General features: G+C 43.7%; 2 protein-coding genes across 4 annotated transcripts in view; one reads left to right on the forward strand and one right to left on the reverse strand.

Moving 5' to 3' along the window:
• CERT1 (ceramide transporter 1) overlaps window positions 1-3,720 on the forward strand; it is a 73,621-nt gene extending 69,901 nt beyond the window's left edge. For all 3 annotated transcript variants that reach the window (XM_074569337.1, XM_074569336.1, XM_074569338.1), the window contains one exon: window positions 767-3,720. The gene's annotated coding sequence lies outside the window, so the exon portion shown is untranslated. The remainder of the gene's footprint in view (window positions 1-766) is intronic.
• Window positions 3,721-6,919: 3,199 nt separating this feature from the next.
• Window positions 6,920-7,947, reverse strand: MED18 (mediator complex subunit 18). The gene is made up of 2 exons (XM_074569339.1): window positions 7,818-7,947; window positions 6,920-7,608 (listed from the first exon to the last, which is right to left on the reverse strand). Exons 1-2 carry the CDS (start codon window positions 7,888-7,890, stop codon window positions 7,055-7,057), a joined length of 627 nt encoding a protein of 208 aa, XP_074425440.1. The 5' UTR covers window positions 7,891-7,947; the 3' UTR covers window positions 6,920-7,054.
• Between the last annotated feature and the right edge of the window lie 5,645 nt (window positions 7,948-13,592).

Consider the following 13,592-nt stretch of genomic DNA (forward strand, 5'->3'; position numbering starts at 1 on the left):
ATGGTTAAAGTATTCTTTTTATATTGACAGAATGGTTTTGATCTAGGATTTTTATTAATGCAACTTTTCTGACAGACCAGTGTCAATTACTGGAGTACTTAAAAATAAAAAGCTGTGACTTAAATTTTTAGCCTTTCTGATGACCCTAAGAAACAAAAGGGATTTATAGATGCTTTCTGAAGTCAATGGATGTATTTTAATGGTATAGTTCATTTGCCTAATCTAACAAGATTTTAACATTTAAATGATGATATGGCATTAGAAGAGCATTTCTTGATAACTTCTGGGGCTGTCTGGATCTGTCAGACATAAGCCTTAGTGCGAAGTAAGGCTTGGCTTATTTTTTTGTTAGTGTAGACTAGACTCTTGCTATGTGCTTCTTTATGTATGACTGTAGCGTCAAACTATCTAATTCCATTTGGTAGTTACAGTATTACAGCATGATCTGAAAGTGAGCTTTTATTACTCTTTCTATGCATGACATAGGCTACCTCCATTTTTGGGTTCTATTTATTATGTTAGACTCCAAAAGTCTTACTCATTTGATCTTTCTGTAACAGGTAGCCCTGTAAGGATTCACATTTTTAATTGTATATTTTTAGAGAACTAGTGTAGGTGAACCATTAAAAACGTGGCTGTCATGAGCCAACAGTTCGAACATGATCATAAGCACTGCTGATACTATTTAGAGTGTTTAACAAGTTCTTGTTTTCCTACTAGTGTTCAAACTTTTCAGTGCTGTATTTTTATCTTTTCTTACTTGCAGTGATCAGAACAAGACTGGGTGAGCATTCCACGTTGGAGAAGTGACCATGCATCAAGCACTCCATGCTGGAAAGAAGGATCTACAGTCTTTTTATGGCCCGAGTTCTAGGCTTTGTGTACTGAAGTGAAGAAGTGTTGCAACACCATGAGGCTGAATATTTAACACTAGTTCTCTCCTGCTAACTTTTCTTGCTGAGTCAGTGTGTAATTATAAATACATGTATTGATAACATGTATATGGCTCTATTTTTATTTGCTTGCTTTAGAAGAGGAAGAACGCGTACAACTTTGAATCACCAATGTGGGTTACTGCTTAAATTTTAAACAAGTTGCAGAGTTTCACTGTCAGCCTTCCTAAGATACTCACAGTTTTTGTGCATGTCTAAAAAGCACAAAAGAAAAATGCACATATAGCATACTGTATGTGCTTTATATGCACAAAAATCTGTGTGGTATTTTCAAGGGGGGAGGGAAGGACTTCAGTAAAGCCTAGATGACTTACTGGCAGGTTTTGTTTTGCTTTGTATAATCATAATTTGTTGCTGCTGGTTTCTATAATGAATCATCTTGTTACATAAAATGTCAGTTAATAACTGAGGGCTGTCAATATCCTTATGACTTTGCCTTTTCTATTATCTTACTCTTATGACGATCTTTGGTTCTGAGGGAGTAAGAGCGTGAAAAGCTTTATTTTTTTCCAGATATCTTTATATTTCTATTGTATTTTTTAGTTATGTAATATGTGCTACAGAATTTTTGTTATTAAACATAATCCAGAAATATCTAAGAAGGTTCTGTATGAGAGGGCAAGGGACTGCCTGAAAGCCAGAAGTCATCTGTCCATGCTATAATGTGGACTGCTTTCTTGCATGATATCCAGGGCTTTCCCAAAACTATGAGAAGGTACACTATAATATATATTGAAGTAATTTGGACTACAGAAGACAACATTCCCAGTCCAGAATGAAGATGAGTACATTATTTTCAGATCCTGCATGTGTTTTCCACATCTTAATGAAGCCATGCTATGAGGTTCATGTAGAAGATGTTTTGCCTCTTAATCAAAAAACCATCAGAGCTATAAGTTCTTACTGGAAAGTTCCCTTTAGTTGCTGTGGAAATCTAAGTGTCAGATATCTGCCTGCCTTTGATTCTGGAGGTGCTTATTAGGTGAGGACTCTGGTAGACTGGTACTGACTCTGAGGTCTTTTACCCATGTCCCATAGTTGGAAACTTCAGAGACTGCTCAGTGTTTCACTAACCTGTTTCTCGAGAAAAGAGTTTCAGATATATTTTTTCCAAAAGAAAGCTGAAAATCTTATTTGATATAGTATGGTAGGTGCCTGAAAATAAATATAATATAGTAACTTAATGAAGATTGGGCAAATGATTAAATGTGATCTGCACAGTGTTGAAAAACATCTAGAGTTGAAATCGTACATAACACATGATTACAAATGCATGCAGATTTCATGCTCCATAACTCTTCCCTGTTTATTTGCCTTTCTCTATTGGTGTGCATGGAATATGCCTTATTACAGAGTTATTCTGTTAATTTGATTATGTAGAAAAGTGCCTATATGGTAATGCTAGTAAGGCAAGTAAGATGAAAATTTGTACATGTTTACTGTATCACCAGTGAGCATTTTATATAGTGATGTTAAAAAAAAAAAAACTTATACCTCAAATGCACTTCATCTTTTTACAATCAACCAAGCAATGGTTCATTCTACCATAGCCACTGATGGGAACTTTAAAAAAACAAAACAAAAACAAACCATCCAAAATATAAAGAGTTTAACTCCTTATTTGCCACTTCTGGTAATTGTTGGAACACAGGTGAGTTTATTAATTTAATTGGATAGCTTTATGTTACAAAGGTATGGAAAGTTTACAAAGCAGTATATAAACTTATATCATTAGTTGCATTTGCACTAAATGTGATGTACTTTTGCGATTTATTCTGTAAATAAAATTACACTACAGATACTATTTGTAAAGAATACATTTTACTTTTAGATAAAGGCACTGCTACTTCAGTACAGCTAGCCCTGCCCAATCAGAGTTGCAAGAGGCTTCTTAAAGAGTATGGAAGGAGTTGCAAGATTGAGAAACTGGTATTAATTGACCTCTTTAAAAACAAATGAAAAAAAAGCAGTTCTCCACAGGCCTCTCAGATAGTCTGTGTGAAAGCAGCCATTAGATCCTTTGTTCTGGAAGTGACCTTGCTTTTACGGTTTTATAGAATTGGCCATGTTCCTTGAGCCCATCCCTCTTTTCAGTCACTGCCATGCTATCTGTGTGCTCTGAGCTCACTTCTTCCTGTTAACAGATGGGTAGATTTATAGAGCTGCAGTGGTCTTTGCAGAAGCACCTCCTGACTCTAGAATGGATGTTCTTACAAGCTGAACCAGATTGAAGGGCTGAGAACGAAGCAGTCTTTGCTGTCAGATATCTCTCTCTGATTATCCGTGCCAGTTTGGAGAATTTGGTTGTTGCCAAACTAGATCTGAAGGAAGTGACTTGATAAACTCGCATTGGGATTGAGGGTGAGATGGTCATTGTTATTCTGTCTGAGAACCTGAACATCTTATTTTGACAAATTTATCTGTGAAAAATGTGATGCACTTTGGGGAAAAAAATTACTTTTTACTTAATTGGGCTGAGCTGGCTTATATGAAGTTGTGCAGATTCTCTAATCAGATTGTCCACCTGTATTTTTGTCAAGTTGTACAGATAACACTGTATTTGAATTACCGCTGTTCATCTACAGACTTAAAACATGAATCATATTTTTGAGTACCTGGAGTGTTTAGAGTGTAACTGTTCTATAATAGCTTTATGATCCTAATGATAAGTTTTAAAAATTAAAAGAAGTTGGCTCTTCCATGTTACAATCACAAATTTAAAATCAAGTATTTAAAAGTGAAAAGTATTAAAAATGATGAAGAAAAATCCTGGTTTGTAGTTATTTTTAACTTTCAGTGCTTTGGAGAAACTTATTTAAAGCATTTTACCTTTTAACCAATTTTACATCATGGATAAACATATATACAGCATTAGAACATATGGAAGACATTTAACAGGAAAGCTGTTTGCTTGTATTACTGAGGCTACTGAAATTGAAACCAGAATGCCATGTTAGTTTATATATCAAAAAGCTCATTTTGTGCTAGCCTATCAGAGGCATGTTAAAAGATGTTCCTGTACAGTATAGTCTTAATATAGAAGAGCACTTCCAAAGTATTTCAGCTCTTGTCTTCATTTGTGCAGAATTAACAGCATTATGGAAGTTTCTGTGGGAAAAACAGAGATCCAGCACTGAGCAGTGCCCAGAGGGTAAACTTGTGGCTTTTTCTGAAGTATGAAGAATTGTTAAGAATTGAGATGAGCTTCCGTAGAGCAAGATTTCTTAATAGCAGAAATAGCTGGTGCCAGTAACAATCCTGCCTTTACCTGTTATGCAGGGATTTCTACTTTTTATATATTAATCAATACGTTGTAGAAACCTTACAAGTATGCAAGATTGGAAGAACAGTTTGAAATAGCAGAAGGCATTACTTGCACAGAAAAAAAAAACTAACTTAAGCTCAGCTGCATCAGGCCTCGGGTAATATATTGCAACAAATACGGAGTCCTGAGGGTAAGCCCTGCCTGTGAAGAATGCAGCTACTTTATCTGACAAAAAGAAACCCCTCAAAATGAAATAAAAAGAATACAGCCGCATTCTTGGTCCCATAAGTTATGCTTGTAACTTAAAAAAATGTGTCTTTTCCAGTAAGGAGAGGTTGAGCATTTCTGTAGCTGTATAACTACAATACAATCTCACTGTAGATATAATGAATGGTAATTAGTTAGGGTTATGCCATGCAATTTACCAGTGTGTATTACTAATTGTATTGCTGTTTTCTTAGTCTCCAGCTATAAAAGCTAAGTTTCATAGGAGGAGAAAAGTGTATTTCATTAGATAAAAGAAAGGAATGCACTTGGAGCATTGGGTGCCTGCAAGTGTCCCATTTTTCTTCAGCTGTAACCACTGATGTAGTCAGCTTTTTTCTCTGCACACCTGCCTCTTCTATGCATACACTACAGCTAGAATAAGGAAGACTGGTAATGTGGAATGATGCAGTTTTTAAGGTTTAAACTAATTTTCCTTAGAACTATTTTAAATAATCATTTTTATTTTGGGGAACAGACCAAGCAATAGTCAGATCAATTGTCATCTAAAGTGCAAAAACTTCAATTATGAACTTTCCATTTAGTCTTCTTTCGCTTGAGCTGGTCTGCCTGAAATTCCATGTGGGATTTTCCCCTCTGTCACCATTAGATTAACACCAACTCTCCAATTTGCTTGCCCCTCCACTTGGTAATTCACCTTCCAAGTTTCTTTCTAAGTGAGTTCCTTCCAGATGCAATGGGAAGGAGCTGCCTACCTGCTGTTTCTATGTGGCTTTGTACTACAACTACCAACCCTTGGAAAAGCTGGTGTACAACGTTCAGCTTTTCTGATCCATCTGACTTGTTTCTAAAATCTCCTATCACGAGAGACAGGCCATGGATCATGGAAGTCAGTGGCAAACAATTCCTAACCAAGGGTTACGGTGGCAGGATATGACAACAGCCCTGAGGATTCCCACCCGCTGGGGTGGGACCGCGGCTGAATCACTGAGCAACCTGACAAGTTCAGCTCCCGGGCACAGGCAGAGCTTTGGGACCTACCCTTCACCCCCGGGAAGTTGTAAGCCTTGAAGCCTGTAACAGTATGACACAGAATTCCAGAAGCCCAGGATGGTGTGCTGTCTGACGATGAGAGCGAGTCATGCCTGAGTATGAACAAAAGAATTGTAGGTGTTTCTGTACCCCTCAGAAAATATTTCCAGTGTAGGTCACACAGGTCACCTCATTGCTTGCACCCTGTTGGAAACCATCACTATTGTATTCAATGAACAGCGTTCTCCAGCCGCTGTCAAGTTCTCGGTTGTCCCCATGCCCCATACATAGAGCCTGCATCGGTGGAACGCTTGAGACACTGCACTGGGTGAGCGCTAATCCAGTTGTCATGGCTTGTCCAAATTTCAGTGTTGAAAACGTAGCTGTTAACTTAAAAGGCTTTTTTTTGATTTTTTGAAGCTTTTTGTGGGAGTGGTCTTTGCCTTTAGTTGTTATGTAGAGTTGTGTGGTGCAAAAGGGAGTATCTCTGACAGGTTGGTACATTTTAGTAATGGTTTGTAAAGCGGCTGCCTCTGTAAAGAACTCGAGAAATTTAAATACAATTCTGTATCTTTGTTGTTTTTCCCAACCTTTTTTTGCTTATGCCGTACTTGAAAACTCTCAAACCTAATTCAAATATCATTGAAATATAAGGAGGGTAACTAACCATCCTACTACCAAGAGAGGTGCTAAAAAAAATCATCACTAGTTCAATTAGCAGCTATACGATGCTCTTAATTGTTTAATGTGTTTATTTTCAATATTGCTGCCAGGTGTGAGAAGTCTAATAATAAAAACCCCATGAAATTTACTGCTTTCTCATTGAGATTGACATACCCAACTTCAGTCCAAAAGATGGAACAGCATTAAAGGATTTGAAAACCTCTTGCAATTGTAATATTGCTAAATTTTTTTCCAATTATCACTTATTCTACTGGAATTGTATCAAGAACAGTTGATACACTATAAGTAAATCACTATAAAGTATCTTGTGTCCTAGCTGTTCCTGTTACATATGCTTTATCTACTACTAGGTATCTACATATCTACTTTACTACTTTATTGTAGGAAGGATTATACTTGCACTTTCATACTGTGTAGTTCCTGGGATTATGCACGTGTTAAAAAACACCTCCTGCGTTAAAGGATATTACTGTCATGTATTACTTAAAAGAAAAATTTTGGATGACTAGGTAGGAAACACGAACGATGCTTTAAAAAAAAAAAACCCAGAAAGCAGCACCGGGATGCTGGTACACTGAAGGATCAATTCCAGCAAGTCTGATGTTCTTGGATTATCAGGCAACATGCTCTATACCAGGTAACTTCCCAACAAGAGGAGGAAAACTACCAACATTAGCAATCACTGATGTTTTGAATGGCATTCATCTAAAGTGTCCACTTTTGTTCACATCCACAAGTTGAAGGAAAAAACACTCAGTAATTGCAACTGACAAAACTGATACATAGTCCTTTATTCCCCTCTCCCTGTTTTGATTTGCTCTCAAAAGGCTTTATAGAACAACACCCTCTTCAGGAACACTAACAAAACCAACGCCGTGACTGCCCAGCTTTTCAATCACATTAGCCTTTTGGGGTCAATTTTTTCCAGGTGTACTAGAGGCTTCAGTTGCTCAGCAAAGTTCCTCATGTCATCAGAGACGACGTCCTGTCCCGCTGGTGCTACCACGTTGAGCTCCACCAGGTAGGAGAGGGAGAGCGGCTCGATGCTCTCCGTGTTCCCCGGCATCAGGATGCGGAAGATCTTGTACACCACGATCTTCATGATGCCCTTGCGGAACACGTGCCCTTTGGCCACAAACTCGTGGTCCATGCGGAAGCCCATCTCCACCAGGAAGTCCGTCAGGTTGTCCGAAGTGGCGATGTCTACGCAGTTGCGCACCAGCGCGTGGCGGTTCTTGTCGCCGATTTCCGGCTGGCCCAGGTACCGCAGGTGCCAGGGCATCCCGCTTTTGTCCATGGACCGCCGGGCCCGCAGCACGAAGGGGCTGGCCTGCTGCCCCTTCAGCAGGAACACCATCTCATGGTCCAGGAAGGTCTCGGGCTCCATGTTGTCGCACAGGCCGCGCAGGCGGTGCAGCAGGCTCTCCAGGCTCTGGTCCAGAACGCTGCCTGCGGCGGGCGGAGACAGCCCCCCGGTCACCCTCTCGCCCCTCCCGCCTGAGGGGGCGGGGGGGGCTTTCGCCACAGCCTGGCCCCCCTCAGCCCCCTCACACCCGGCTCCCCGCGGGCGGCCCCGCGGCCCAGGCGGCAGCGGCCGGCAGGCCCCGCGCCCCGCCGGGCGCTTTGCCGCCTGCCTGCCGTCCCGCCCCGCCGCTTACCTTGGAGCAGGTACTCCATCATGTTGATGGTGCCGCCCGTGACGGGCATCATGGTGACGGGGGGCGCCTCCATGCTGCGGACCGGGCCGGGCCGGGCCGCGCCGAGCCGGCGGCGGGGCTGAGGGCAGGCGGCGGGAGGGAGCGGCGGGCAGGCGGCGGGGGCGGCAGCGCCGCCTGGCGGCCTGGCGGTGCCGCCGGCGCCCTGAGGCCTCTCGAGGTGCGGGGAGCGGCGGCGATGGCCGGCCCTGGCGCCGAGGCCGCCCCGCGGGTGGCGGGACGCCCTGCCCGGCCCTTTGGGAGGCCTCACCTCGGTGGCCAGGCGGAGGGGGGCGGGAGGCCGAGGGGCGGGACCGGCCGAGCTGTGGGCAGCGGCTCGGGTCAGCGGGAGCCGCTCAGCCACGGCGCGGTGCCCCCCCTCTTGGTTCCCTGCGCAGGGAAAGGTGGACGCGTAAAAATTTGTCGAAAATTTTCGTCAGAAGTATCGCGGTTTGTCCCTTGCCGCGCTGGCCCGGGGGAAGGCCCAGCGGCAAGAGGGGTCGGGGCAGCGGGATGGGGCCGGCCGGTGTGGGGGTGTTCAGGCCCCTGCCGCAGTTTGGGTGGCAGGTTGTTACCCGGGGTGAAACGGGAACGGCACCCCGGTTTGGGAAGGCAGAAATCCTGCCCGTCGGGTTTCTCAGCCGGACGTTGACTGTTTTCCATGCTTCTCACTAGACGGAAAAGCTGCCTTTTTGAAAAAAGTAGGGGAAATGCGCACTCCATGTCAGTTAAATTCAGTCGAAGTGTACAGTTATAAATTCTGTTTTTTCCTTATCTCTTCTTATAACATGCTTTCATGCCGCATGGAAAGTAAACTGCATTTCCTTTATCAGTATCTTTACACAGCCGTGGTGAACCCCCGTCTCCCCAGAATAAACTACATAAGTACCAGCACAAGCCAAACGCCTGCAGATCAGAAGTGGCATAAGCCTACCCTCCCAGGGCAGTAATGATTTGTTTCAGCCCTATGATACCGGAGCTAGCTTGGAGCACAGCCATGCAGTTGAAGTGGGGTCACTTCAGGGACACAGTGCAATCCAGGAGGGACCTGATGGTTGCTGAAGCTGCGACGGTGTGTTACCCGTGGATGTACTTCCCCAATTGTGGGTAAGAGGTCTCTGTTGAAATAGAGGAAGAAAATCATCAACAAAACATTTGTGTAATGGCTGAAAAGCTTCCTTGTGGTTCTAAGAGCGAAAAATAGGTTTTCTCTTCTATACAAATCAGCTTTAGTTAATGTGGTCATAGTACAGTTAGAATGAAAGAATATATAGAGAGAAAGATAGCTAGGAAAAGTAAAAATGAGTCCAAAATGCGTCTAGTGTTTCCCAAGAGATAGTTTATGAGCTTTGCTTCATTCTGTGGTGTTACAGGTTATCTTTTCTGCCCAGCTAAGGTGCATGATAACGTTACTACAAAGGCCTAAAAAGAACATAAGAGGATGTCTTCGTGTCTTTTTTGAAATGCAAATCCTTTTAAATTCCCCAGTTGCAGTTCTGCGCTGTAGCCTGGGGAGCCATGCAGTAGCACAATGCAGAAAACAAACATTACCCCAAACTGGGCAAACCCCTTGTACCACCAGACAAAACAGGTGAGCCAAAATTGGCTTCTTCAAGCACACAGGGCATCTCCAGATCCCCTCGCCAGGTGTGTAAAGACAGCGATGACACAGTCCCGCAGCTGCTGAACTGCTTGTCACCGTGGGCTTGGAGGGTCTATAGTGCAGCTCCATTCCCTGAAGGTATCTTAATAACGAACCTTTTTCTGCACTTGTTGAAGATAAGATGCAGCAGACACAAAAGGCAGTTGGTCAGACAGATGGAGGAGGTGGAGAGAAACAGAGATAGAAGTGGAGGGTAAACATGTTATTCCCAGCCACCTACCTAAGTTCTGTTCAACTGCCTTTAAAACCCTCCTTGTATACCTGTCTGTGTCAGAGAAATGGGATGCCTGCGCGGGGCCAGGCCTTTATCTCAGCTCTGTATCACCGCATTTCAGGTGCACAGACCAGAGCCCTCCCTGCAGGGCTCCTGCATGGAAACATCTGGTGACATGTATGATCCAGCCGTGTTCACGCATTGAAATAGTACCAACAGTAGGGAGGCTCCATTAGAGATGTGAACTGGATGTAAAGGTATTTTTTCTTCCTTGTTACTAAAACGTGAGGTTTTTTTAACTCTCATCTCACAGACTTGGGGTCTGAATCCCTGTGTTGTCACCTTTATCGATCAAAATTGCTTTCAGACTAAGCATACAGCACTCTCCATTCACTGATGGTGAATTTGGAGCAAAAAGCCTTCCACCCCACAACTCTGTGTGTGAGCTTGTTGAAATTAATTACTCCGTTCAGTTATTATATAATAGGCAGTTTATGTAAGGAGTTCCTTGCATAATTCACATTTTTAAAAGTTGTTGAAAGAATTTCAAGGCTAGGATTACTCATTAAGTGATTTTTCTGTCTCAGCAGGTAACTCAAGGATGTTGGGTTGTTCTTAGCCATTTCACCACAAGCGGTGATGTGTCAATAGCTGGGGGACTATCTTAAATAAAGGGACTACATAAGCTTATAGCATAAAGACAGAGAAAACAACACACATCAGGTAATTGTGGCTTATTATCACCCTCAATATAATGCACGTTATGATTTATTCTTCTCCACATTGCAAAGCAGGAAAATTTTTCAAGCGAGAGAGTTCAATGAGCTGGCCAGCCTAGTGGCGTCCAGACTTGACCTTGTTCCTAAACTCATATTGCCAAAGCAAAACTAAAGTTGCATGTAGTTTTATATGCTATGTGACTGCGTCCCCTGGATTTTAAATGACCAATTTTGGGTGCTTTGTTAAATATTGAAAGAAGCTGCTGTGAGAACATTTCTTTAGTGAGTGTCCATTTAGACTTACCCAGAAACAATGGTCTCTGGGGGAAGCCAAGATTATTCCTGAAAAAGTGCAATTCTGCTTAGCCAGAAACTCTGCCGACAGCGGTGTCTCTCTGTGTGCCCAATCGACGTGCCCATTTTTTTCAATAATGAAGCACTGTTTTAGAGCCAGTATTCCCAAAAGTTGAGCTAATTTTAAGAAGTCTTTTAGTGTCATTAAACATGGGCTACTCACAGAGATCTGTGACAGCTCTCACATATAAAAGAAGGGGACTGATCTGGACTGCTGTATGTACTGTTACACTGCTACCTGGCTTGTTTCAAGTACCTTTGTTAAAGAAGTTTTATCCTTGGCAGCATAGTTATACCAGTGCACAGTGTATAAAGCAGGCTTGCTTGGGTGTGGGCTATGGGCGAGACACTGACCGAGCAACCAGTGCTGGGCAAAAGAAGGTAGCAACATTGCCTGCTTGTTTTGAGGGTGAAGTGATGTTTTCAAGGCAACTTTACATGGTGACTGGCTCCATGCAAGACCACTTGTCTGAGATTGTGGGTTGATGATGATGCAGCCTATGGCATACATGTACTGTAGGATTGCCTTCCATTTGTTCTTGGAGACCAGCGTTTCATCACAGGGGAAGTGGGAAGCAATTTGGCAAACCCTGTCATGGTACCAGGTGGAGAGCTAGAAGATAAAGACACATGTGGCTTGTCTTGCTCTGAGCTTGGCAGAATTGCCTAAGTCTGGTCTTTCACCTGTAGTCCTAGAAGAGACTGGACATTGGTGTAATTTTTATGCCATGGTTATTTCATCCTGGTGTTCTAGCTTATGAAAATGGGCTGATCTTGTACAATTCTTCTCTGGAAGAATGAAGTAGGTAAGGAAGAAATTCTTCCTGATGAGGGTGGTGAGACACTGTAACAGGTTGTCCAGAGAAGTTGTGGATGGCCCATCCCTGTAAGTGTTCGAGACCAGGTTGGACAGGGCTTTGAACGACCTGACCTAGTGAAAGGTGTCCCTGCCCATGGCAGAGGGGTTGGACTAGGTGGTGTTTAAATATACCTTCCAACCCGAACCATTCTGTGATTCTGACAGCAGGTCTTTATTTGGCTGTTGTGGATCTCAGCAGATACTGGCACCAAGATCTACTTTTTCTGGTTGGTACAGGCTTTGGCTGGGATGCATTTAATTGTCTTCATAGCAGCCCGTATGGGGCTGTGTTTTGGATTTGTGACTTGATAACACAGCAGTCTTTTTGGCTGTTGCTGAGCAGGGTTTGGCAGCATCAAGGTTTCCTTCTTCTGCTTCTTTTTTGCCTGCACCCCCCACAATGAGTAGGCTGGTGGGGTGGAAGAGGTTGGGAGGGGACATAGCCAGGACAGCTGACCCCAACTGACCAAAGGGATATTCCATGCTGTATGGTGTTGTGTCCAGCACTAAAAGCTCAGGGAAGGAATGAGAAAGGGAGGATGTTTGTGGTTAGGGCATTTGTCTTCCCAAATAACTGTTAGCGTGCTGAGGCCCTGCCTGCTGCTGGGAAGTGGTGAATAAATTCCTTATTTTGCTTTGCACGTGCAGCTTCATTTTACCCATTAAACAAGTCTTTATCTCAATCCATGAGTTGTCTCACTTTTACCCTTCTGCTTCTCTCCCCATCCTGCTAGGGTGGGGTGAGCAAGCAGCTGGGTCCACCCACCATGTTTTTCTAGAAGGCCTGAGTCTTACTGGGAATGCTGCTGGGTTGGGGGAAAACCTGTGAAAGCCGGGGCTAAAGCCCCTGGTGGCCCCTCGGGTAGAAGAAGAAGCAGACTGAACATAAAACCAGTGGTGAAGATGGGACACTAGGTAATTTTGGGTAGTGTAATAGACTGCAAAAGCCCTAGAGCATTGTAGAGATAAGGTTAGTTCCAGAGGCAGGCCTCCTCCCAGAGGCTGGCACACCAAGGTGAGCCCCGGGCCAGCAGCGATCTCTAGGCAGGAAGCCGAGGTACAGAATTGTCATCGCTAGGAGTGTCACTGGATGCATAGCACTTGTAATGGCCTTGTGTCTGAGGTAAGATGACTCTGCTAGGAATATGAGCTTCCCCTTGAGGCAACAGAGAGGATCTGTGGAGCAGAGAAACTGTTGCTGTAACAAGGACACCGCCTGAAAACCAAACCATCGTCGTCTCCTTTCAGCAGGTGTCATTGTGCAATGTAAACCTCCCCTAACCAAAGCCAAAGGGAGAGAGCTAAGAGGACACAACCCCAAAAATGTTATGTCCCAAGAGGTGGAGATAATGATGTATCTTAAAAGCACTGTGAGCAGCAAGAGCTATCACTCCATCCCAAACATCAGCTGAAAGGTGTGGGAGGATGGACCATCTACCACAGCTTTTCTCAGAGCTGTTTTCACCTTACGAGCAGAGTTCAAACCAAGGATGGAAATTGTCCCCAGTGCTGTGTATAGACACACCTGGAGCCCACATACACTTGACTGCTTCAATGAGAAAGCGAGATCTTTTCTGGGCACCGCTGTGCCTGCTCAGCAATGCCTGTGCAGGGGCCCTTGCTGGCACACCACCGTCCCATCTCCAAGGCAGCATGCGCTACAGGTTTCTTGTATCACTGCTACATTCAGCATGAGCAGGGTTTGGTTTTTTCATCCCCACATTGCCTGAGCAGAAGCTGCTCCTCCAGTCAGGAAGATTAGGTAAGGCACACTTCATTGATAACATCTTGTTCTGGCTAAGACAAATCAAAGTGCACAACAATTCTGTAATTAGAGACAGCTGCAGCTGCAGAACTTCAGGCCTCACAGCTCTGAAACTTTCATGTCAGGCAGCAGGGAGGGGACTGGTGTAGAACAGGGGTAAAATAG

This window comes from Larus michahellis, chromosome Z, assembly GCF_964199755.1.
Source record: "Larus michahellis chromosome Z, bLarMic1.1, whole genome shotgun sequence".
Taxonomy (NCBI): Eukaryota; Metazoa; Chordata; class Aves; order Charadriiformes; family Laridae; genus Larus; species Larus michahellis.

Coding starts and splice junctions, on each gene's coding strand:
- MED18 (XM_074569339.1), bottom strand. CDS start 7,890: ATGGAGGCGCCCCCCGTCACCATGATGCCCGTCACGGGCGGCACCATC. Junction 7,609..7,817: donor GATGGAGTACCTGCTCCAAG/GTAAGCGGCGGG, acceptor CGCCCGCCGCAG/GCAGCGTTCTGGACCAGAGC.